The sequence below is a fragment of the Trichomycterus rosablanca genome, chromosome 4 (assembly GCF_030014385.1).
Source record: "Trichomycterus rosablanca isolate fTriRos1 chromosome 4, fTriRos1.hap1, whole genome shotgun sequence".
Lineage (NCBI taxonomy): Eukaryota > Metazoa > Chordata > Actinopteri > Siluriformes > Trichomycteridae > Trichomycterus > Trichomycterus rosablanca.
In genome coordinates this window covers 49604969-49631004 of record NC_085991.1, presented here as the reverse complement: position 1 = coordinate 49631004, position 26036 = coordinate 49604969, and the positions used below count along the sequence as shown (strand labels likewise).

General features: G+C 38.2%; 1 protein-coding gene, 1 long non-coding RNA gene and 1 pseudogene across 2 annotated transcripts; 2 read left to right on the top strand and 1 right to left on the bottom strand.

Annotated features, from left to right (window-relative positions):
- The first annotated feature begins 10568 nt into the window (after positions 1 to 10568).
- Positions 10569 to 15691, top strand: LOC134312469 (uncharacterized). Its single transcript, XM_062994448.1, has 2 exons — positions 10569 to 10640; positions 12670 to 15691. The coding sequence occupies exon 2, from the start codon at positions 13484 to 13486 to the stop codon at positions 14393 to 14395; it is 912 nt and encodes a 303-aa protein (XP_062850518.1). The 5' UTR covers positions 10569 to 10640; positions 12670 to 13483; the 3' UTR covers positions 14396 to 15691.
- LOC134312470 (uncharacterized) lies at positions 12309 to 16842 on the bottom strand. Its single transcript, XR_010011551.1, has 5 exons — positions 16664 to 16842; positions 15128 to 15248; positions 14213 to 14290; positions 13769 to 13886; positions 12309 to 12772 (listed from the first exon to the last, which is right to left on the bottom strand). It is a non-coding gene; the product is annotated as an uncharacterized LOC134312470 (long non-coding RNA).
- A 6975-nt stretch (positions 16843 to 23817) lies between these two features.
- Positions 23818 to 25010, top strand: LOC134311974 (uncharacterized; annotated as a pseudogene).
- The last annotated feature ends 1026 nt before the right edge of the window (positions 25011 to 26036 follow it).

Here is a 26036-nt window from a genome sequence, read left to right as displayed (position 1 = left end):
AGTGAGTGAACATTCAGAGAGCGGACAGTGTTTTTCAGTGTTTTCTTTATATTTTGTAAATGTCTATATTAAAATGTCCCCAAAGAAGGTGCAGAGGAAGCGTTTTATGTTGTTGTATAATTACTCCTGTCACTAGGTGTCACTGTGTATCAGACAGAAGGGACTGAGTGAGAGAAGAAAGAAGTTATCATTTCGTGAAATTACACCTACAAAATACAACACTACTGAAATAAAAAAAGGAAATAATAAAAATTATAACAATAATAATTTAAGATATAAGGTCAAATATACTTGTATTTATAACAAAAAAGAGCATTTAAGACATTAGAAAGGTTAGAGGTAGGGAGGTTGGGAGGTTTGGCACAGATTAATTCTCTTTACATTATTTCTTATGGATAAAATAGGTTTAACATATGAACATTTTGACTTAAAAACAGCCCTTCAAAACCAATTAAGTTTGTAAGTCAAGGGTCAACTGTACACATTAACATGAGTTTTGTTCACCTGTTCCAATCATTGGCTTTAACCTACTTATTTAAGTTAAAAATTTTAAGATTAGTTTTCAGGTTAAGATAACACTGCACAACAATTTTTTTTAAAAGTCTTGCTTCCTGAAAAGTTTTAGGTGATTGTGACAGGTACCTATAGGATATGCACAAATATAGTTTTTGTTTTACTGCATCATGTAGGAACTCTAAGAAATAGACATTTATATGTTTACCTATTTAATCACGTTTATGTTCCGCATGAGCCATTAAGTTCAACAGAATTAAAAATGTTTTGCTCCTGATTTTCTTTTGTATTCAACTTCTGGTGCATCACGTTGCAGTGTCCAACAGTAGTCAGCAAGCATTGACGGATTCCAGTTGCCCTGGTATCGTTTCTCCATTGTAGCGATGTCCTGGAGAAACCGCTCACCGTGTTCGTCACTGACAGCACCGAGATTCACGGGGAAGAAGTCCAAGTGTGAGTGAAGGAAATGAATCTTGAGTGACATGTTGCACTTCATTTTCTGGTATGCGCGGAGAAGTTTGTCTACGACTTCAACGTAGTTTGGTGCTCTGTAATTGCCCAGAAAATTGTCAACAACGTCTTTGAAGGCTTTCCAGGCAATTTTTTCCTGGCCAACTAACAGCTCTTCAAACCGCTTGTCACTCATAACATGTCTGATCTGGGGACCAACAAAAATGCCTTCTTTGATCTTCGCGTCACTTATTCTTGGAAACATCTGTCTTAAATAGCGAAAACCTTCGCCTTCCTTGTTCAGTGCTTTCACAAAATTCTTCATGAGTCCAAGTTTTATGTGTAGAGGAGGCAAAAATATCTTTGCCGGCTCGACAAGCGGTTCGTGTGCAACATTTTTCTATCCTGGAACTAACTTTTTGCGGAGTGGCCAGCTCTGTCGACAATAATGTGACTCTTTGGCACGGCTGTCCCATTCACAGATGAAACAACAGTACTTGGTATAGCCGAGCTGCAGTCCCAGTAACAGAGCAACGACTTTCAGATCTCCACAGATATTCCAGTTGTACCTGCTATACTGGATGTGGTTGAGCAACAGTTCCATATTCTCATACGTTTCCTTCATGTGTGCTGCGTAGCCAACAGGTACTGACGGATAAACGTTGCCATTGTGTAGCAGAACAGCTTTCAGGCTTAGCATTGACGAATCAATGAAGAGACGCCACTCTTCCGGATTGTGAACACAACCCAAGGCCGAGAATAATCCTTCAATGTTACAACAGAAACAGAGACTGTCGACTTGTGCAAAAAATTTGGTGATATCATGATGTCGGCTTCTAAACATAGAAATTTTCGTACCTGGTGACAGCAGACACCATCCCTGCAGCCTGGAACCCAGCAACTCGGCTTTTGCTTTTGACAGACCCAAATCTCTGACCAAATCATTCAATTCTGACTCTGTTATCAGATGTGGATCACCTGATGAGCAAGGTTCAAAATTTGGGTCAGTGTCACTGTCAGTACCCTGCACTGGAGTTTCTTCATCTGGTTCGTCTAAGGTCCAATCCTCGGGTGGTTTCGGAATTGGGAGACTGTCGTCATGTGGCACAGGTCTCATTGCTGAAGGCAGATTAGGATATTCAATTGACTTCTTGTTTTTGGCAGAGAAACCAGATACATTAGTCAAACAAAAATAACAGTCCGTCACATGGTCTTTTTGTTCTCGCCAGATCATCGGAACAGCAAACGGCATACTCTTACGAGTGCCTCTGAGCCAGGCTCTTCCAACCTGGTCTGATTATACATGCCTGGACATGCCCAAGCTGCACAAACTGTTGCTGTTGAGTCACTTACTGGAGTGAGATGTTTGGATAAAAATTTAAGCAAAAATTATGATAAAACTAAAGATTTCTCTTAAACGGTACGTGATACGTAAATTTTGATGTGATGTTCGTGATCAGCACCCAAAAATCTATAAGAAACACCTAACAGTGTTCAAGAAGCAAAAAATTTGTTGTGCGGTGTAATTTAAAGTATTTAAGTTTTCAATTGTGAATTATAGTTATAACAACAAACACCATTTCTAAGGCAACAACTTTTATTTTCCTGGATGAGTTGAATAAGTGGCGTAACTAGGATGTTTTATTCCTTGAATATCAGTGTTTGCTATATATTGTCTGTTTGGCTTGCTATAATACATGCATAATACGTGCAGCCAATGGGGGGGGCGCAGTGAGGTGGTTGTTACGCGACTGAGTTGAATACAAGAACGAATTTCACACACAAAGGTGTAAAACAAGAAAGCAACATTCCATACAGTGGGGCCAAAAAGTATTTAGTCAGCCACTGACTGTGCAGGTTCTCCTACTGTCTGTAATTTTCACCATAGGTACATAGGTACAACTATGAAAGACAAAATGAGGAAAAAATGAGAAAAATGAGAGAAAAAAATCCAGGAAATCACATTGTAGTATTTTTAAAGAATTTATTTGTAAATTATGGTGGAAAATAAGTATTTGGTCACCCACAAACAAGCAAGATTTCTGGCTCTCACAGACCTGTAACTTCTTCTTTAAGAAGCTCTTCTGTCCTCCACTCGTTACCTGTATTAACGGCACCTGTTTGACCTCGTTATCTGTATAAAAAACACCTGTCCACAGCCTCAAACAGTCAGACTCCAAACTCAACCATGGCCAAGACCAAAGAGCTGTCGAAGGACACCAGGAAGAAAATTGTAGACCTGCACCAGGCTGGGAAGAGTAAATCTACAATAGGCAAGCAGGTTGGTGTGAATAAATCAACTGTGGGAGCAATTGTAAGAAAATGGAAGACATACAAGACCATTGATAATCTCCCTCGATCTGGGGCCCCACACAAGATCTCATCCCGTGGGGTCAAAATGATCATGAGAACGGTGAGCAAAAATCCCAGAACTACACGGAGGGACCTGATGAATGACCTGCAGAGAGCTGGGACCAAAGTAACAAAGGGACCATCAGTAACACACTACGCAGAGAGGGACTCAAATCCTGCAGTGCCAGACGTGTCCCCCTGCTTAAGCCAGTACATGTCCAGGCCCGTCTGAAGTTTGCCAGAGAGCATATGGATGATCCAGAAGAGGATTGGGAGAATATCATGTGGTCAGATGAAACCAAAATGGAACTTTTTGGTAAAAACTCAACTCCTCGTGTTTGGAGGAAGAAGAAGAACCCAAGAACACCATACCTACTGTGAAGCATGGGGGTGGAAACATCATGCTTTGGGGCTGTTTTTCTGCAAAGGGGACAAGACGACTGATCCGTGTTAAGGGAAGAATGAACGGGGCCATGTATCGTGAGATTTTAAGCCAAAACCTCCTTCCATCAGTGAGAGCATTGAAGATGGAACGTGGCTGGGTCTTCCAGCATGACAATGATCCCAAACACACCGCTCGGGCAACGATGGAGTGGCTCCGTAAAAAGCATTTCAAGGTCCTGGAGTGGCCTAGCCAGTCTCCAGACCTCAACCCCATGCGTCACCCATTTCATCTCCACTAATACATGTCCCAAACATCTCAGTGTTTTAGCAATGTTAGCCTAGCAGCTCCAGTTTTAAACTAAAAAAGCAAAATGTGCACTCCAAACTGACTGGCTACATCAGGGTAAGAGGAAAATGGTTTAAAAACATTTTTTACCACACTATTCCTTTAATCTTCGGAGTGTGTATATGCAGACATCCCAAATGTCCCAGAAGTTTCGGGAGTCTCCCGCATATACATAGCAGCTCCCTGATGCCCGCAAGTCAGATAAAATGATAAAAAGATAGAACAAGCGGCCAAGAGCGTACACACATACAGCTACACAGACTTTATTTCCCATCGCGTAATAAATCCGTTATCTGATATACAATCTAGTGCACTTTATAGGGAACATAAATCAATTGTCTAATTTATTGTCTAGTGCACTAAGTATGGAACATACATCTATGATTGAATATACAATCTACTGTAATATGTAGGGAACATAATTAATTTTGTAATACACTATTTAGTGCACTATGTAGGGAACATAATTAATGGACAGTCCTTTTCCTCTTTGGCCTGGAGGACACGACGTCCATGATTTCCAAAAACAATTTGAAATGTGGACTCGTCAGACCACAGGACACTTTTCCACTTTGCGTCGGTCCATCTCAGATGAGCTCGGGCCCAGAGAAGCCGGCGGTGTTTCTGGGTGTTGTTGATATATGGCTTTTGCTTTGCATGGTAGAGTTTTAACTTGCACTTGTAGATGGAGCGACGAACTGTGTTCACTGACGATGGTTTTCTGAAGTGTTCCTGAGCCCATGTGGTAATATCCATTACAGAATGATGTGGGTTTTTAATGCAGTGCCGCCTGAGGGATCGAAGGTCACAGGCATTCAATGTTGGTTTTTGGCCTTGCTGCTTACTTGCACAGATTTCTCCAGATTCTCTGAATCTTTTGATGATATTATGGATTGTAGATGATGAAATCCCTAAATTCCTTGCAATTGCACGTTGAGAAACGTTGTTCTTAAACTGTTGGACTATTTGCTCACGCAGTTCACAAAGTGGTGAACCTTGCTTGTGAACGACTGAGCCTTTCGGGGAAGCTCCCTTTATACCCAATCATGACATTTACCTGTTTCCAATTAACCTGTTCACCTGTGGAATGTTCCAAACAGGTGTTTTTTGAGCATTCCTCAACTTTTCCAGTCTTTTGTTGCCCCTGTCCCAACTTCTTTGGAACGTGTTGCAGGCATCAAATTCAAAATGAGTGAATATTTGCAAAAAACAATAAAGTTTATCTGTTTGAACATTAAATATCTTGTCTTTATAATGAATTCAATTGAATATGGGTTGAAAAGGATTTGCAAATCATCATATTCTGTTTTTATTTATGTTTTACACAACGTCCCAACTTCATTGGAATTGGGGTTGTACACTATCTAGTGCACTGTGTAAGGAACACAAATCATCATCTAGTTATACTTTCTAGTGCACTATGTAGTGAACATGAATGCGTTATCTAATACACTATCTAGTGCACTATGTAGGGAACATAAATCCGTAATCTGGTTACCTCCCTGAAATGAGTTTTTGCAACTTGGGATGTCTGTATATGTGTCTGTCAAGGTAAATATTCTATGAGTATGTGAGTGTGTGCTTACATTTATTTATGTTAACAATGATAACATTTACAAATGAATTTACAAAAAATAATTATTTGTATTTCATTTTTTGTTTAACAATGGTAGCCTAGCAGCTTCAGTTCTAAAATAAAGATTTTGACACTACAAGTGAATTTATTTTTATCATTTAAATAAACTCATACTGTGTATTAAACCATGTTGACTAGTCTTGCTGACATATATTAAGACCTGGGTGTGTTTTGATCGGGTTGAGAGAAATTTTGGACATTAACAGAATTGACAATGGTGACTATTTACTTTGTGTTTGTTAGCTAGCCAGTAATGTTAGCCATAAGCAAAAAGCAAAATTTGAACTTCAGACAAGTCATAAATGAATGATTACATCTGTAGTATGTGGAAAAATTTGGATTTTAAATAATCATTATTATTCGCTTTAAACATGGATCCAGTTCTTTATAAATAAATAAATAACTAAATAAATAAAAAACTGTGAAAAACCCACAAAAATGTTTAATGTCGCTTTTTGTGTAAACTAGAGGTTTGGTAACTACCTGTCTATTTGCCATCTTCTTAATATATATTAATAAACATCCATTCCTGCATGTCAGGCCTGCAACACATTCCAAAATATTTAAGTGAAATAATAAGGTAAAAAAACTAAATAATGATGTGATTATAAACAGGTGATTGTAATCATGGTTTGGTACAAAAGCAACATCCAGGAAAGGCTGAGAGTCTCTGATGAGTAAAGATGATCAGAGGATCCAGTTTGTCCACAAACGTGTGAGAAAATTATTGAAATGTTTAAAAACAATGAACCTCAAAGATAGATTGGAAGGGATTTGCATGTTCTCCCTCTACAGTGCAGAATATTATTAAACCATTCAAGGAATCAGGAGGAATTTCAGTGTGTAAAGGCCAAGAGCCCAAGCTTAAGCTAAACACCCGTGATCTTCCATCCCTCAGACGGCATCAAGAACCTCCACTCAACACTAGCTGATATAACCACATGGGTGAGGGATTAGTTTATCAAACCTTTATCAAGCTCTACAATACAGAGTTACTGCACAAATGATACTTAAACCTTTACTGTGCAAAAAAGAAGCCTTATGTTAACCATGTCCAGAAGCGGCGTCGACTTCTCTGGGCTTGGAGGCATCTAAGATGGACCATCACACAGTGGAAACGTGTATTGTGGTCAGATAAATCAGCATTGGACACCGTGTGTTCCAGACCAAAGAGGAAAAGGACCATCCAGACTGTTATCAGCAACAAGTTCAAAAGTCAGGGTCTGTCATGGTATGGGGGTGTGTCAGTACCAGGGTCTGTCATGGTATGGGGGTGTGTCAGTACCAGGGTCTGTCATGGTATGGGGGTGTGTCAGTACCAGGGTCTGTCATGGTATGGGGGTGTGTCAGTACCAGGGTCTGTCATGGTATGAGGATGTGTCAGTACCAGGGTCTGTCATGGTATGGGGGTGTGTCAGTACCAGGGTCTGTCATGGTATGGGGGTGTGTCAGTACCAGGGTCTGTCATGGTATGGGGGTGTGTCAGTACCAGGGTCTGTCATGGTATGGGGGTGTGTCAGTGCCCTTGGTAAAGGTCATTTACACTCTGTGATGCAGCATTAATACAGAAACATTAAGATCTTAGAGCAACATCTGCTGCCTTCAAGACGTCGTCTTTTCCAGGGACGTCCAGCATTTTTCTACAAGACGATGCAAAACCACCTGCTGCACACATTACAAAGGCATGGCTACAGAAGAAGAGGGTACGGGTACTGGACTGGCCTGCCTGTAGTCCTGACCTGTCCACAATAGAGAATTTTGAAAGGAAAAATGTGACAACGACGACCCCTTACTGTTGAACATCTTAAGACGTGTTTGCAGGAAGAATGAGACAAAATAAAAGCTGAAACACTAAATCACTTGGTCTCCTCGGTGCCAAAACGTCTTTTAAGTGGTAAAAAGGAACGGCAACATTACAAAGTGGTAAATGCTTTACTGTCCCAACTTATTTTGGAATGTGTTGCAGACCTAAAATGCAGGAGTGGATGTTTATTAATAAATGAAAGAAAGTTAAGCAGGAGACAGATCTAGACTGCAGACAGGCCAGTCCAACACATGCATTTTTTCAATACTATGTACAGTAGATGGTACAATAGACTTCCATAAATTAAAAGCTGCTGGAACAAAGATATCACTGTACACAGTCAAGCATGCTTCATACTGCTATTAGTGTAGTTGTGGCTGTGCTAAAAAAGCTCCTTAAATTTGCTGCTGAAAACAAAGACAAACCAAAAGCAGGAGTTTCTTTATGTGTTCCTGCAACAGATCTTACCTTCTATACAAATTTCTTTTTATATGATGACTCTTTGTATTTGCCTCCCAGTCTTGGAAAATGGATTTAGGTAAAGCAGCTCTATATTATATCATCAACTAATTTAACCATCAAGAAATTAGGATGCCTTGTCAATGAACAAAATGGCATTTTCATCATCACTAAATTAAATACATTATGATAGAACCTTTTCTTCACTGTTTATAAATGTGACTAATCCATTTCTTAATGGTTCTGTAATCATTCGATCAATTCAAGAGTCTTGACTGCCAGTTTATTTGTGAAAACATAAAAAATAAGTTGTTAAAATACCTGTATTGTGGGAATGTCAGTGGTAAGTAAAACAATGATTGTACAACAACTCAACTCATAAAGGAGCAAACACGCTTAGTTCTTCAGCCATTAATAATAATAATAAGCAATAATAAACAGAATAATATAAGCTGGAGCTTTTTTATATAACATTCTATACTTTCACTTTCAATAACATCACATGGTTTCTGGGGAATCAGCTATTTTCTGTAACCAGAAGTTAAAATTTACATTAGGTGATAGGGATAGAATGTAAAAGTCTTTAAAGTAGGAAAAATCATTTTAAACAACTGCTGTGTCGTTACTAGTTTTAGAACTTAATTTTGAGTTTTAGAGTTTACACTGTAGTTATTAAAATGTACTTCTGAAACAAACAGGTGACCACAACACTGTGTGCTTAAAACTGGAACACCTAGGGAAATGCAGTTCATCTGGAATAGGGTGTCACAGGCCGATTGCTCACATTATTGTGTGGCTGATATTTGTTTTGGCTACACAAAAACAAATACATTCACCACCTCAATACATAAACCAAAAACAAATAGCTGATTTCCCAGAAACCATGTGATGTTATTGAAAGTGAAAGTAAAGAATGGCTTTTATTTAAGCGCCAGAGTTATGAGTTATTCTCACTGGTTGAAGAACTGAGTGTGTTTGCTCCATTACTGCAGAACATTTTTATCAGTTTACATCCTCACAATACAGGTAGGTTAAGCAACTCTTCTACATTTTCACACATAATCTAGCACTCATTACCAGTGTAGTCACATCTATAAATAGATAAAGAAAGTCATAATATGATTAGAACACATTCAATTCAACAAGTAGTATATACATAGAAGTATATTTGTATAGTTTTTTATTAATTAATTGATTGACTGATTGCTTGATTGATTAAAAATTTGACAAAAACCTTTGGGCCAAAAATATACAATAAATATTTATATTTCTCAATAGATAAATAGATTGTTATTACTTTGGTGGTGAAGAAAATTATGGCCAGTGGTGTAAAGTAACAGAGTATCTGTACCTTATTTGAGTATAAACATTTTTTGGTAACTTTTACTTTTACTCCACTACATTTTTTGAAGAAAAAATAAACTTTTACTTCGATACATTTGCCATATGCAAATTCGTACTCGTTACTACAAAATAAAACAAACTTCTAAGTTAGATCGATGGTTAAACACATTCATGTGCAAGTGCAAACAAAAGTTCTCTAAAAGCGATCTGTGTTGTTCGTATTAGATGCAGCGCCTCTTATGTTTTACCTGAATTCCAACATGTACTGTGACATTCTGAAACAGAGCATGATCCCCTCCCTTCGGAAACTGGGCCACAGGGAAGTATTCCAACACGATAACGACCCGATCCCCCCCCCCACCCCCCACCAAACCTGTGGGGCATCCTCAAGTGGAAGGTGGAGGAGTTCATCCACCAGCTCCGTGATGTCATCATGGAGGAGTGGAAGAGGATTCCAGTAGCAACCTGTGAAGCTCTGGTGAATTTCATGCCCAAGAGGGTTAAGGCAGTGCTGGATAATAATGGTGGTCACACAAAATTTTCACACATTTGGGCACAATTTGGACATGTTCACTGTGGGGTGTACTCACTTATGTAGCAGCTATTCAGACATTAATGTCTGTGTGTTGAGTTATTTTCAAAAGAAAGTAAATCTACACTGCTATACAAGCTGTACACTGACTACTCTGGTAACCCAGAATGTATCACTAAGCTGGTGATCCTATTTCAATCAATCAAGGGTTTATTTGTCACATACATGGTCATACACAGTACAACTGGCAGTGAAATTCTTTAGTGACTGCTCCGCCACAGTAGTTTACGGATCAGTCATGACGGCAGCCTACTCACCGGCGCCATCTTTCGAAGAAACAAGAAATAATGAACACATTGGGAAAGTAAAAAAAAAAAAACAGCAACCAGATTGTGCTCCCTTTAGGAGCACATTATGGTAACACGAAAAAAACAGCCCCTTATAGCACACAAGCACATGTAAAAACATAACAAACATAACATAGTCACACGGCTAGCCACGGGTTAGGGATGGGGGGATCGGAAAAGTAACCAAACTACTGTATTGGTGGAATTAAGCTTAGTTAATAATTATTATGGCTAAAAATGTTCCAAAGGTTAATATAGTTTGAGCTTACTTTTTAACTTGCATTATCTTCAAATCACATGTATTTAAAGCACAAACATGTATAAATACACTAATGCACTGTATAAAATTACTGGACTGCAGTGTCCACATGTTCAAGTGATTATGGAAATTTAATTTACAGGTTTATTTGGCTTTGCTGAAATCCTGGCTGACTTGTCTCAAACTACCACATCATCATCATTATGGCTACTGGGTAAGTCAACATATTAAAGATGATTGTTTGGTACAGAAAACTGAGCACCAAGAGAAACCCCTCGCAAACACAGGGAGAACATGCAAACTACACACAAAAAATAAACTCCACACATATATAAAACCATTTTCTGAAGACAAAAATCTATGTACATTTAGAGACTAGAGCTTATTGCTTATTTCATGCACAACATGTCAATCTTCCATGACTATTTTATTAGTGGACACTTTCTGATCACATGACTTGGCTTTATATTTTTGGTTGGAGCACTATTCTTCTTCCAGCATTGACATTAAGATGACTAAAAATTCAGCAATACTGCTATACCTGATATGTAGACACACCAATCAGCCTTAACGTTAAAACCATCTTCTTGTTTCTACACTCACTGTTCATTTTTCAGCTCCGCTTACCATATAGAAGCACTTTGTAGTTCTACAATTACTGACTGTAGTCCATCTGTTTCTCTACAACACTCTCCAATGGTCAGGAAGACCACAAGACAAGACCACCACAGAGCAGGTATTATTTAGGTGGTGGATCATTCTCAGCACTGTAGTGACACTGACATGGTGGTGGTGTGTTAGTGTGTGTTGTGCTGGTATGAGTGGATCAGACACAGCAGCACTGATGGAGTTTTTAAATGTCCACTTAAGTCCACTCAAATGTCCACTCACCGTCCACGACACTCCTACCTAGTTGGTCCACCTTGTAGATGTAAAGTCAGAGACGATCGCTCATCTATTGCTGCTGTTTGAGTCGATCATCTTCAAGACCTTTATCAGTGGTCACAGGACGCTGCCCACAGGGTGCTGTTGGCTGGATATTTTTGGTTGGTGGACGATTCTTAGCCCAGCAGTGACAGTGAGGTGTTTAAAAACTCCAGCAGCGCTGCTGTGTCTGATCCACTCATACCAGCACAACACACACTAACACACCACCACCATGTCAGTGTCACTGCAGTGCTGAGAATGATCCACCACCTAAATAATACCTGCTCTGTGGGGGTCCTGTGGGGGTCCTGACCATTGAAGAACAGCATGAAAGGGAGTAACAAAGTAAGTAGAGAAACAGATGGACTACAGTCAGTAATTGTAGAATCTACAAAGTGCCACATCCCACAAGAGCTGCAGTTTTGGAGATGCTCTGACCCAGTCGTCTAGCCATCACAATTTGGTCCTCAGCAAAACTCGCTCAGATCCTCACACTCGCCATTTTTTCCTTCTTCTAACATCAACTTTGAGGATAAAATGTTCACTTGCTGCCTAATATAGGCATGGGTAACTTGCACAACTGCCATTGAACCATTATCACTGAGTTGTACATTCACATATTGAGCGATGTAGACATCTTTTTTTAGGACATCCCTGCTTGTTTCAGCAAGACAGTGCCAAGCTACATTCTGCATTTTACAAAAGTGTGGCTCTGTAGTAAGAGAATGCAAGTGCTAGAGTGGTCTGCCTGCAGTTGTTTCCCAGTGCAACACATAACACTACCATTGTGCAGCAGTAATATATAAAGCAAGAATGGAAAATAATTGACTTATTAGACTCACTAAAAAGGTGATGTGTTGCTGCTATCCAGTATTGAATAGGTGCATATATATTTACATTTTTATTATGTTTAATACATTAATATTTATTTATTTATTAGGATTGATCATGTTTTACACACTTTGGTTACATTCATGACAGAAATGGTAGTTACTTATTAAACAAAATTAATCAGTTCACAAGTTTATATCAAACACATTCGTGGACAATTTAGTATCTCCAATCCACCTCACTTGCACGTCTTTGGACTGTGGGAGGAAACCGGAGCACCCGGAGGAAACTCACACAGACACGGAAAGAACAAATTGAATTCATTAAATGTATTGTCTTTGCATTGTTTTCAAACAATCAAACATAGTTAAAAAGATTTGAAAATCATTGCTGTCCGGTTTTATTTACATTTTTCTTACTGTTTTTGTCCCCAAAAATGGGTTTGTATATAACACAATTATGTATCTCTTTATTGGGTTTAACAGATGTCAGGAGACATCATTGACTGTACATGATTTAATCCAGAAGAGTAAAGTAATCAGGCAAGGTCCACCTCCACTGTATCGTCTGCTCACAACCAGGAGTAACCTAAATGAAGACGGCTCAGTAAGAAAATGGACATTTGGACAGCGAGACATCAAAATGGAAAACAAAATTATACTGATGGTAGGAGAAACTGGAACAGGCAAAACCACTCTGATCAATTCACTGGTAAACCACATTCTCGGGGTGAAGTTCACAGATCACATCTGGTTTGAAATTACAGATGAAAGTGAAGAAAATCAAACTACAAACCAAATGTCAGATCAGACAGAAAGTCAAACAAATAAAGTCACTGTCTATGAGGTCTTTGTCCATGACAGTCCAATCTCTCTTACCATCATCGACACTCCAGGTTATGGAGCTACCAATGGGATACAGTTTGATGAAAAGATCGCTGAAAATCTGTACAAACTGTTTAATCATGAAACTGGAGTAAAAGAGATCGATGCTGTGTGTTTGGTAGTGAAGGCGTCTGAGAATCGACTCTCTGACAGGCAGCATTACATCTTTGATGCAGTTCTGTCTTTATTTGGTAAAGACATAGAGAACAACATTGTGATTTTTGCCACACACTCAGATGGATTGTTTCCTAAAAATGCAATTAATGCCATAAAAAAAGCAAAGATTCCCTGCAGGAAAAACAAAGCAAATAACCCTGATTTTTTTTAATTTAATAATTATGAAGTTGATGAGGACAGTACAGGAAATGATGAAGAAACTCTACAGAAATGTTGGGAACTGAAAGAACGTAGTTTTATGGCTTTTCTTTGCACATTGGAAAAACAGAACAGAAAAAGTCTGGAACAAACTGAATCCCTCCTGACTGAGCGAGGGCGACTTAAAGCTTGCATTTCTAATCTAAATGACCGCATTGAGTACACTGAGAAGAAAAAGAATGAACAGATACAGATTCAGAAAGCCATCAGTGAAAACAGGGATAAAATTCTGAAGAGTGAAAATTTTACCTTTACAGTCACTAAATGTCACAAAGAGAAAGTTCCCATTTGTGATGCTTCATGGTGGGACAGAAAGGTGACTTACTGCTCTGTCTGTCAGGAGAATTGTCATGAGTACAACTGCTGGTGTGCCCCCACAGCTAAGCTTTGCTGGGTCATGAGGAATGACCACTGCACTGTATGCACACACAAGTGCCACTACGCTAAGCATAAAAAAGAGAACATAAAATATGTTAATAAACACACAGATGAAGTAATAAATTACAATAGTCTGAAACAACTAAGTGAAAACCAGGATGATGCAGCAGCAGCAGCAGCAGCAGGTATCAGGTTTGATTTAAAGGTATATGAAAATGTGAAAACTGACATTGAAAGCAACAAGAAAAGGGAAGCAGATATGCAAAGGATAGAGAAAACACTCCAAAAAGCTTTGTCTGATTTAGAAAATAGAAGGATCAAACTGGTAGAAGAAGCATATGCTATCATACAGACACTGTGTGACATTGCCCTACAACCTGACTCTGCTTACATTATTGAGTCTCTTGACTTCTTGATCCCACGAGCTGAGGAAACTGGATTGTACAGCTGTGCTCAAAACCTTAAGGAGCTGAGGAAAATTGATACTGAATCAGAAGGAAAAACTTATGCAGCATTAAGATATATGAAAGGGGGTGTTGATAAAATTACAAGTTTGTTTTCTCGTAACAAATGAATCCAACGAAACTAATATACTGGTAAAGTAGTGATAAATATGAAATTATGCACTTACCAGAAACAAGGGTATATAGGTATGTATAGGTATGTACAAATGTGAGAGCAGTAATGAGAGCTAGCGCATTACACTGCTGTGCCAGCTATAGGCAATACAACATTTATGAATTATTTGATTTTAAATTAAACTTTAAATTAAACTTTAAGTTTTCTTAACATGATGTATGCTAATGCAATGCAGTTTAAAATCAGTTTGATCAAACATTACCAGACAACACCAGTCAGAAGTTTGCCCATATAGATCAATAAATACATTGAATAAAATTAAAGTATTTTATAGCTTATTAAATAATAATAAAGTAATATAGCGTAATATAAAGTAATATATAAGTGAAGACCTCACAAAGTGGTAAACAAATTTACTCATATCCGCCACCTTTTGGCTTGACGGCAACAAACTTGATTTTCAATCAGTATTTTTAACACATTTTCCAAATCTGCTCAGCATTTGGGTTGCTTATCTTTCTAAACTTAATAAATTTAATTAAATCAGGTGTGTCCAAAATGTGTAACTGTGTATATGCACCAAGTTAGCACACACATAACTGCAGTAATTTAGTTTTATTAAGGACCTGTGATGAGGTCAGATAGCCTGCCTCAAGATTCTGAAGGAACACTATGAAAATAAACCTAGGTTATGTTTATATGTATATAAGTGTGCACAGTTACTTACCGTAGATTGTCTATTATACAGCTCCTTAGGGAAAGAGCCGGCACCTTCCAGGGCTTCCTTTATACTGGCCGAGAGAGCCCACGGCCATGTTGTAGAAAGGAGGAGGGTAGCTGCCAGGAGTCTGCAAAGTAAAATATCCAGAGCAGAATATATTTACTGGTAAATGGGATGTGGTGATATGGCGAATGGTATGTGTATTGTGTTTGTGTTTGTTTTTGTTATATATGGATATATCTATGTAACCCCACCAGCCTCAGAATGGTTCAGTCCTGCAAGGTAGGGGCGGGGTTTAGGGGCTAAATGGAGAGAAAATGGGACAGTTTAAAGATGGTGGATGATGCATGCTGTGGGAGAGTGGCCAGGGTGCTATTACCTTAAACCTGACTGCTGTTAAGTCAGGTAACTATAAAAAGGATTGCTAATTGGGGCTAAATAAGCTGTAATAATCCCGAAGTGTATTTGATGATTTAAATTTGTTTAGTTTTCTTTTTGCACAGTTTTTCTTTTCTCTTTTTCGTGTATCGTGGTGCTAATAAAACATCCTATTTGGGGGCATAAAATCCATTTTGGAGTACAGCCTGATCTCTTCAAGGTGAACCTATCCTCTACACAACCACGCTACATTCAGAGGAAACAGCTTACATGCCTCAGCAGTCCCACAGGGCCATTTTTAAGATAGTTGGCTAATAGTTTAGGTGATTATAAATTACTTTACAATATTTTTATTAATGTAAATTGTATGATGATTTTCAATAACTATCACTTTTTTAAATTATTATTCTAAAAGGCAATCATTATCAATAGATGTGTCAAGTAAATGTTGTACATATAGTTTACTTAATGAGACATTTTCTATAGACATATCTGATTGGTTGTGTATAATCTTTAAAAGGTGTATTGTGAAATGTTAGCTGTAGTAAACATTTATAATTGTAATTGTTCCTCCCATATGGTTCTGGGCTGATTCCTGACCTTTTTCAGGATCATCCTTACCCCACGAGGTGAGATCTTGCATGGAGCAGTAGACTGAGGAAGATTGACAGTCATCTTGTGTTTCTTCCATTTTCTAATAATTGCACCAACAGTTGTTGTTTTCTCACCAAGCTGTTGTGCCTTGTGCAGGTCTACAATTTTGTCCCTGGTGTCCTTAGACAGCTCTTTGGTCTTGGCCATGGTGAAGAGGTTGGAGTGTGATTGAGTGTGTGGACAGGTGTCTTTTATACAGGTTACAAGTTCAAACAGGTGCAATAAATACAGGTAATGAGTGCAGAATAGGAGGAGCTTCTTAAAGAAAAACTAACAGGTCTGTGAGAGCCAGAATTCTTGCTGGTTGGTAGGTGATCCAATACTTATTTCATGCAATAAAATGCAAATTAATTATTTAAAAATCATACAATGTGATTATCTGGATTTTTTTTTTAGATTCTGTCTCTCACAGTTGAAGTGTACCTACGATAAAAATTACAGGCCTCTCCATTCTGTGTCGGTGGGAAAACTTACAAAATCGGCAGTGTATCAAATACTTATTTTCCTCACTGTATGTAGAAGAACTGCATCAAACAGGGCACAGTGTGTCCCTCTTTGGAATACTGTTGCTTGGAATTCTTTTGGGTATGTAAAAATACATCATATAGAAAAAAGAGAAGAAGTTTAGCAATGATGTTCACTCATGCAACAAGATTGATTTTTAACTAGCATTTGTTTAGCCCAGGTTTTTTTTTTGTTTTTTTTTATAGAGTCTGGGTCTCATTTATTTTCTTTTTCTCAGTTTTGAAAAAAAAGGTACACAGTAGCATGTAGTGTACATATATAGATTTGTTGATGTTACCTACCCCCTGAACTAGTTCACATACATTTTATGGTTTTATGTAAATACAAGCGAAGAATCTACAGCAGTAGCAGAAGATGAGCAAAAATGATCCTTTTATATTGCTTATATCACAAGACTCCTGTTTTACCATTTTAAATCTTCTTGCAATGAAAATAATTAAGTAATAAAATAAAAATATTAACATTATTAATACAATTGAATTAACTTTAAACACTGCCAAGTTTGGTGAATTAATAACTTAAAAACATCTTAATACATGATGTGCACAAGAATACTGTGAAGCTCAGCTGTACTTCAGTCTCACCAACAGTAGAAGAAGTTACACTGAACTGCACTGCAGCCAACAAAGTCAGTACCAGCTCTGCTACAGAGAGCAGGAGGAAACTCACCCCACGCGGACACGGGAAGAACATGCAAACTACACAGAGAAAGGACCTGGACTGTTTTGTTCATTAACCTTTAATAAATAAATGAAATGAACAACCTTGTTCTGTAAACCTCGTGTCGTTTATTTTACGTCTTGTTCCTTGTTATCCCTACATTACAATCAATATGCTAATGACTCTAGTGGCAGTTATTAATCACGTTGAATACTTGAATATCAGTACACGGACCGCCTTACCTGGGGATCGAACCCAGGACCTTCTTACTGTGAAACGACAGCGCTACCCACCGAGCCGCACCTCTGTAATTGATGATAAAGTCACAGACTTCACAACTGCTCTTGCCCACTAACCCGAGATCCAGGGTTTGAATCACCAACTGTGCTGTCTGGTGCAGAGTGAGTTATTCAGGAGTTATTTGTTCTTGCTCAGGGAAACTTTGGTGACATCTGGTGGTTCTGAAGGTTACTACCCCAGTTATTCACCCCAAATGCTCAGCCAGTAGAGGTCGTCTTCTGCTAATTAGACTCACCTGTTTCCGCTCCACTCCTCATTACCCAGCAGTTACCCAAATCGTCCGTTGACGCCGCTGTGAGAACCTCTCAGATAACCTTAGTTTTAGTGATGGCAAAACGAAGCGTTCTGAAGTAATGAAGCTTTTCCTGCAAACTGCTTCGGAAAGGATTCATTCCTTGAAGCTTTTGAAAATGCTGCACAGTGGCGGCCTCCCGTGGTCAAACCAAGTAGTGCATTGTACCCTAATTTGGAGTGAAGCTTCTTTGATTTAATAAAGTCAACATTCAAAACGTCTCGTGTTTATTATAAAAAAATAAACACAATCATGTTAACCAAGGCATCATCAATTATTTGTTTTCTGGTACCTGAAGATGTAATATATAACAGGTCTTCTCTAAGTATGTACCATTATTGTGAACAACAAACCAGAAAGAAGAAGAGAGAGACAGACAGGCAGGCAGAGAGAGAGAGGAAGAGAGAGATAGACAGACATATTTGGAGGGATGTCTTTGTAAAAAAAATACATTAAAAACAAATAATCTTTAGGTTAAATTTAAACTTTAGAGGGACACATTGCTCACACTACCCAGCTGAACACATCATATGAGTGGTGTTTTATCTTAAATAAATGCTACATAAGGAATACCAAAAATCACTATTAATCCCAGAGGAAAATCTTAATTTCATTTTTACATTCTATATTACATAAATAATAATAATTCAAATAGCAAATAAACTGTACTTTCCTTTTCTATACCTTGGCTGTTACCTCACATGTGCCATCACAGACACTCAACTGAAAGAAGGTTTCAGTGCCACAACTACCCTTGATAACACTCAAAACAGGTCAAAACCCCAAGTGGGGTTCGCGGTCCTTTTGAACCGGGGCAAAATAGTCACATGATTCGATACAGAACGAGGCTTCAGTCATCACTGGTCACATGAATGCGATTAAACGAATCAAGCATTGATACACTGCTTTAAAACTACTGCTTTGTTTTTGTTTGTTTTTTTACACAAGATTCAGAGTCACTGCAAAATTTGGTATTGATCCTATACCAAGTAAATACAGTTCTAGCAGATTTGTGTTCTTCGACTGTTGTTTACCTAAACTTGAGAAATGAAATGTTCACTATAGAAGCACTTCTGTAAGTCGCTCTGGATAAGAGCGTCTGCTAAATGCTGAAAATGTAAATACAGGGCTAGTATCATCGATATTAATACTTTTTAATAATAAAGGTAGATGCATCATCAAATTGCTAAATCTAAATGATTTTTCATGATCTTTAGGTGTATTATTGTAATAAATACATTGTGAGCACCTAGCTGCTCTCAGTAGGGTTGTAAATAAATTCAGATGTTTAAAGCTTAGATTTCTTGTTTCCGGTGCTTTACTTTCTCACAACGTTACCATCATGGCGTATCACCACAAAGCGGCTAACTCGTACCACAATTTTTAATAGTGACCGAATACACGTGTCCTTGTTAATTTAAAATAAAAAATCGATGCTATTCTGTTTACATTTATTAGCACAAATAATAATAATAATAATAATAATAATAATAATAATAAGTTACACTTATATAGCGCCTTTCACAAAAACTCAAGGTCGCTTTACAAACAAAAATAACAAAAAATAACAATCACACCAAAATAGCAGGGGAGGAAGGGGAAAAGTGCAGAGAAAAGAGATGGGTTTTTAGTAAAGTTTTAAATTTGGATAGAGAAGTAGTAGACCGTAACGTGGATGGAAGAGAGTTCCAAAGCGCAGGGGCAGCAACACTGAAAGATCGGAACCTGGGGACCACTAGGAGACCGGCATCTGATGACCTTAGGTTACTGTATAATTTTAGGAGGTCTGAAAGATAACGGGGACCCAACCCATGGAGTGCCTTATAGGTGAGAAGTATAATTTTGTACTTTATGCGCATGGTAATGGGCAGCCAGTGAAGCTGCTCCAGGACTGGGGTGATGTGATCAAACTTCTTTGTATGGGTTAAGATCCGTGCAGCAGAATTCTGGACTATTTGCAAGGGGCGTATAGATTTAAAGGGAAGCCCATGGAGCAAAGAATAGTCCAATAGTGCAATAGTCCAGCCGAGAAGTCACAAAGGCATGGACCAGCATCTCAGCTGCCGCAGAGGACAGTAGAGGGCGGATACACGCGATGTTGCGGAGATGGAAGAATGCAGACCTGGATAGAGATTTTATGTGCGATTCAAAACACATAAGGGGATCGAACAGAACACCGAGATTGCGGACAGTGTCTGAGGGTGTGATTATGATGTCATTGATAGAAAGGACAGCGTTAGAGAGAGAGTGGACGGTGGACTTTGTACCAGTAATTAGAAACTCTGTTTTCCGAGCATTCAGTAAAAGAAAATTTGCCCGAAGCCAGGAGTTTAGTTCATTAAGACACCTAGTTAGGTGAGCGGGAGGAAAAGGATCTGTCGGTTTGAAACTAAGATAAACCTGAGTGTCGCCAGCATAACAATGAAAATTTAACTTGTACCTGCGAAAAATGTTGCCGAGTGGGAGGATATAGATAATAAAGAGAAGGGGACCAAGGACGGACCCCTGAGGAACACCTTGCTTGATGGACACTGTATCCGATACATAATTCCTGATTGCGATAAACTGATGCCTGTCAGTCAGATACGAATTAAACCAGGATAGCACAGTCCCTGAGAGACCAATCTCAGTGAGCCGAGTTAGAAGAAGGCTATGGTTGACTGTATCAAAGGCAGCAGTGAGGTCCAGGAGCAATAAAATGGACGCACAACCGGAATCAGCAGATGAAAGGAGGTCATTTAGGACACACAGAAGAGCAGTCTCTGTGCTGTGGTGAGAACGAAAGCCAGATTGAAATTTTTCGAAGAGTTCATTAGAGTTCATAAAGTCAAGAAGCTGGGAAGCCACGACTTTTTCAAGGACTTTGGAAATGTAGGGAAGGTTTGAAATAGGCCTGAAATTACTCAGAACTGACCTGTCCAGGTCAGGTTTCTTAATGATCGGAGTAACAGCAGCAGTTTTTAATGGAACAGGAACATAACCAGAGGAGAGTGAAAGATTCACTAGGTGACAGATAGGTTCTGATAGCACAGAGACACAGCATTGAAGAAGATGGGTGGGGACTGGGTCAAGTCGAGAGGATGAGGACTTTGAGCTTGTTATGATGTTATGATTCTTATGAAAGTCAAAAGAAAAAGTTCTCATTCACCAAAACACAAACACACGGAATAAAAGCCTCACTGCGCATGCACAGATTTATTTGCGTAGGGTGCGCAAAGTGCGTAAGGTGCATTTGTACTTTACATACGTATAATTTACACTATTATTTCCATAAAATTTCTATTTCTGTATCTGCAAAGCAAAGTATTCAAAAACTTACAATCTTCTAATGCCAACCAACGTACAACGTACTACCACAACAAAACACAGCAGAGCAGGAGGGGAAGGAGCGAAGTGTGTGTAAGATGTGAGAGGAGTGAGTCTGTACAGACATGATCTTTACTTTCTGATGAAACAGGAGAAACGTACTGAATGTAGCAGAGAAAAAGTAAAACTAAAGTATTGATCCCATCACACTTGTCTCGATCTGATACCAATACCAACGTTGGTATTGACAATATTGATATTTGGATCAATCCGCCCACCAGTATCACTCGCAACATCACTACTTAGTTTTGTAACTCTAGTCGGTTGTATTTTTTCCTGGACACAAGTCCTTCACTCTCCTGGATCCCCTGCTCCTCACCACCTGTCCTCTCTCCAGCCTCCAGTCTCCCTGCCGGTGCCTCCTTCCTAACCTCCTGGTTCCCTCGCTGCTTATTCCACGTCCCTTCCTTGTTGCCTTAATAAACCTGTTAAATCGTACCTCAGAATCATGTTTGTGGTTCCGAAAAACCTTTTACTGGTTTACTGCCAGCTTAACAGTTACTGCTTTGTGCCCAGTTAGTCCAGAGAGAACCGGACCCCCCATGACCCTGACCAGGATACAGCAGTGGTAAACATAAATATGAAATGAAAATGTGATATATACTTTACTGATAAAGCTGAAGATTAATACCCCATTTCCATCAGAAGGTGAAGCTGCACCCTTAATAAACTGATTTCTCTGAATACTTGAACTTTTCTAAATAATAAATGTTAATGTTGTGAGATGCTACAGAATTATATTTTTATAATAATACAATATTAAAATATTAATGGATTAAACTACTTTTTATTTTTTAAAGGAAACAACAATCTCTTATGTGACTGAATGTTTGTCCTCAAAATGACCAGTCATATTTAGCAAATATGGTGAGTTACTATTTTAAGGATTTTACTGCATTGTTAAGGTGGTTTATGCGCTTAAATGAACAAGCTTCATAATTTTTTAATATTCTGACCTTTTTTTATTAACAGCCTTTACTTGTACTTCTACTTTTAAGACTTAAGTACATTTAATATCAGACAATTATTTTTGATACTTAAGTACATTAAACATCAAATACTTTCAAACGTAAGTAATATTCTAGGAGGACTAACTTCTAGCAAAGTGAATTTTTGGTAAGATACTTGTACTTTTACTCAAGTACAACTGAATTTTGATAGTTTTATCTTGCAAGTGTAAGATGTTTTAAGTAAGGAGTAAAACAAACAAGAATAAATGAATGTATAAACGTATCAGACAGCGCTACAGTTTTAACTTTAATCACTGCCAAGTTTGGTGAGTTAATGACTTGAAAATATTTTAGTACATGATGTGCACAATAATGCTGTATATAATTACTGTTTCTTATTACCTGAAAAGTAAAAATATAAGTTGTAAAATGTAATAAAACCCAGAATCTCATCATGTCATTCACTGCTCCACAGTAACATCTAGTGAGCTTAATGTAGAGACGCGTCTGCATATCAGCCCACACAAACCTGGAGCTAAAACAGCATGCAGCATCACTTCCTCATGTACAGGGCTGATCAGAATGAGAAGTGAGTTACTGATACTCAGCAGAGAAGAATAAGAGCTAAATGTAAAAGAATAGCATAAAATTTGTACTTGGTGATAAAGAAGCTCCAAACAAGTCTGAATCCTTCATGTAAAAATATATTCTGATAATAAAATGTATTTAATCTTATAAATAAATAAGGAAACCACAATGATTAGCTGTTAGTTTGTGGCATTTTAGCAGCTACAGTGTTGATAGAGCGGATCAGATGCCTAGTGAATAAGGAAGTGTTCAAGTAAGTCACCAGTCTGCAGTAGGAAATAAACAATCGTTCACTTCGACAACAATGCAAGAATTTAATAAATTTCATGGACACAGTGCATCCCTCTGTGGAATACTGTTGCTTGGAATTCTCCAGGGTATGTACCTGTATAACTACATCATATAGACAGAAGAGAAGAAGAAATATGAAGAGAAGTATGAAGAGGGTGTCGGCCTGTCGTTTTATGAATTATTTACAGTAGTTATAATGTCCACTCATGCAACATTATTTATTTATAACTAGCAGTTTGTCCTGGGTTTGTGTTTTAATTACAGATGTTCAAGTCCCATTTTATATACTAGTTTAATTTAATAATAACAACTTAAAATATACACAGTAGCATGTAGTGTTTGATAATGGATTTTGTCTACGTTACCCCCTGGACTTTGTGGAGATGTCAAGAGAACAGAACCTTTTTTCATAACAGCTGTAAGTTCTGAAGGTAAATCCTCCACAGATGTTCTCTAGATCAGTTTGATGTAGTGAATCCTTCCTATATCACTCAGTAACAGAGCAGTTTGTTAAGCAGGGGAGTAACAACACTGTTTTGGGAGAGAAGCAAAAGGAAAAATTACACTTTTAAAGGTACAATGTTTTGAAACGTTTCACAATAAGCAGGTGAATTGTTAAGAGATGAGGAAATCATGATTGGTTATAAACGGGAGGATCCACCAAAGGTTCATTGTACGAGCAATGATGGTTTATGGCTCACCAAGAAAAAAGAACATTTCTCAAAGCAGGACTGAATAATTTTGGTCCTTCACCATCACTGAATGCCATTGAATCCAAGAAATCTGAAAATCTGTCTGTGGTGAAGAATGACGCTGCTACAATCTATTATGTTTCACCCTCTGCAGGTCTGTGTGAGGTTGTGGCTGGTGAGAGAGAGACAGTTTACAGAGCTACTGGGAGCTTCCTGGATTTATCACTGAACCATCCAAAACAATCAGTGTCATTAGTTAACTGGGAATACAATCAGAAAACGTTCTATAGGTACTCAAGCAGTAATTATTTATTTGTGGAAAGCCAGTTCAGTGGAAGGGTGAAGGAGAACCAAAGTCAAATTGGAGTAATTGTACAAGATCTTAAACCCAGCGACTCTGGATTGTTCACCATAGTTGCAGTAGGACCTGAACAACAGTTTCCAAACCAAGAATTTGAAGTGTTTGTTCAAGGTGACTATCATTGTGTGTGTGTGTGTGTGTGTGTGTGTGTGTGTGTGTGTGTGTGTGTGTGTTGCTAATAAAACTGCAGTGATTGTTAATTATTTTTTACTATATATTTAGACCCCATAACCTGTGTGATTATTGAACATAGATAGGGTCTGAAGGAATCTGTATGATTAGTGTGAGGTGTGAAGCACTTGGAGCTGAGAGCGTCTCCTACAGGTGGAGCGGATATAAAGATGATGATGGAGCTCAGCTGAAGTTCAGTCTCTCACTAACAGAAGCAGAAGAAGAAGTTACACTGAACTGCACTGCAGCCAACAAAGTCAGTACCAGCTCTGCTGCAGAGAGACTCACCTGTACAGGTCCTGAACCAGGTATGATCACATCATTTTAACTCTAATGAATAAAATCACAGTAACTGACATGAGTTTAAAGTGTCTATACTCTGATTCTGGATTTGTGTTTGTTTATGTATTTTGTGATTGATATACAGAAGCTTCACTGTCAGTGCTGAACATGATCAGTAGTGCAGTGGCGGCTTGGCTTCTCCGTATCTGCTGGTGACCTTCATTCTGGGAGTGAAATGTTACAGAGCTCACAGTAAGAACTGCACAACATTCAGCAATAATTCATGATCAAACTTACACTGGATTTCTGATCATGATTATACTGGTGTTTTTATGTTACAGATCAGATTAATGACCAGTTTGCTGTAGCTGAGGGATGAGCGTCTGGCTTTCAAGGTTTCCATTCAGGTTCTTCTTATGGTCAGATGTACTATATGTAGTGCTGACTGTAATTCAGCACACATGAGAAGATGAATTCTGATAGGCTGGCTCTGGTCTGTAGATTAAATATAGAAGAAAGTGGACTGTAGTGTTACATATAACACATGCACCTAGAGCTTTTAACAGCTTAGTAAATTAAATATCTGTATTTTTAATCTACAGAATGATGGAAATTGTACTTTTTAAATGGGCTGACCATTCAAATTCAAGAATAATATGGACATTCATATTACCAAAGCTTAGTTACATATTCAGGAAATATAATAAAAAGAAAATAATAACAATAGTAAATATACATTATATTAATTACAGATATACATATAACAATTCAAGAAAAACAGTGCAAGTAATAACAACAATGTAACAATAAAAGATGTAAATATATTTACAGTGACAGTATTATTACTAAATGAAACAAATAAGAACAAAAATGTAAGCCACACCTCGTCTTTGCTTGTTAATACTGATCCTTTGGTGGATCCTCCTGTTACAATCAACCATGAGGGCGGCACGGTGGCTTAGTGGGTAGCACTGTCGCCTCATAGCAAGAAGGTCCTGGGTTCGATCCTTGTGAACTGATGAATCTTGTGTAATGAGTAACTGCCGTTCCTGTCATGAATGTAACCAAAGTGTAAAACATGAGGTTACAATCCTAATAAACAAACAACCATGATTCCCTCACCTGTTAAGAATTCACCTGCTCATTGTGGAACATTTTAAAATGGTGTAACCTGAATATTCTGTAAACTTTTCACACATTTTTGCCTCTGTCCCAACTATTTGTGTGTTTAAGGCGTCAAATTTAAAAATTGTTTATATTAACAAAACATAATTAAGTTTGTAAGTGAGAACATGTCTCTGTGATTGTCTCTGTAATTTGTCAGGTAAATAAAAATGCTCAGAAAAACAGTGTAAGTGTGAGTAATTACTCGCTCTGTGTTTGATGAGAAGGTCTGAGATACTGA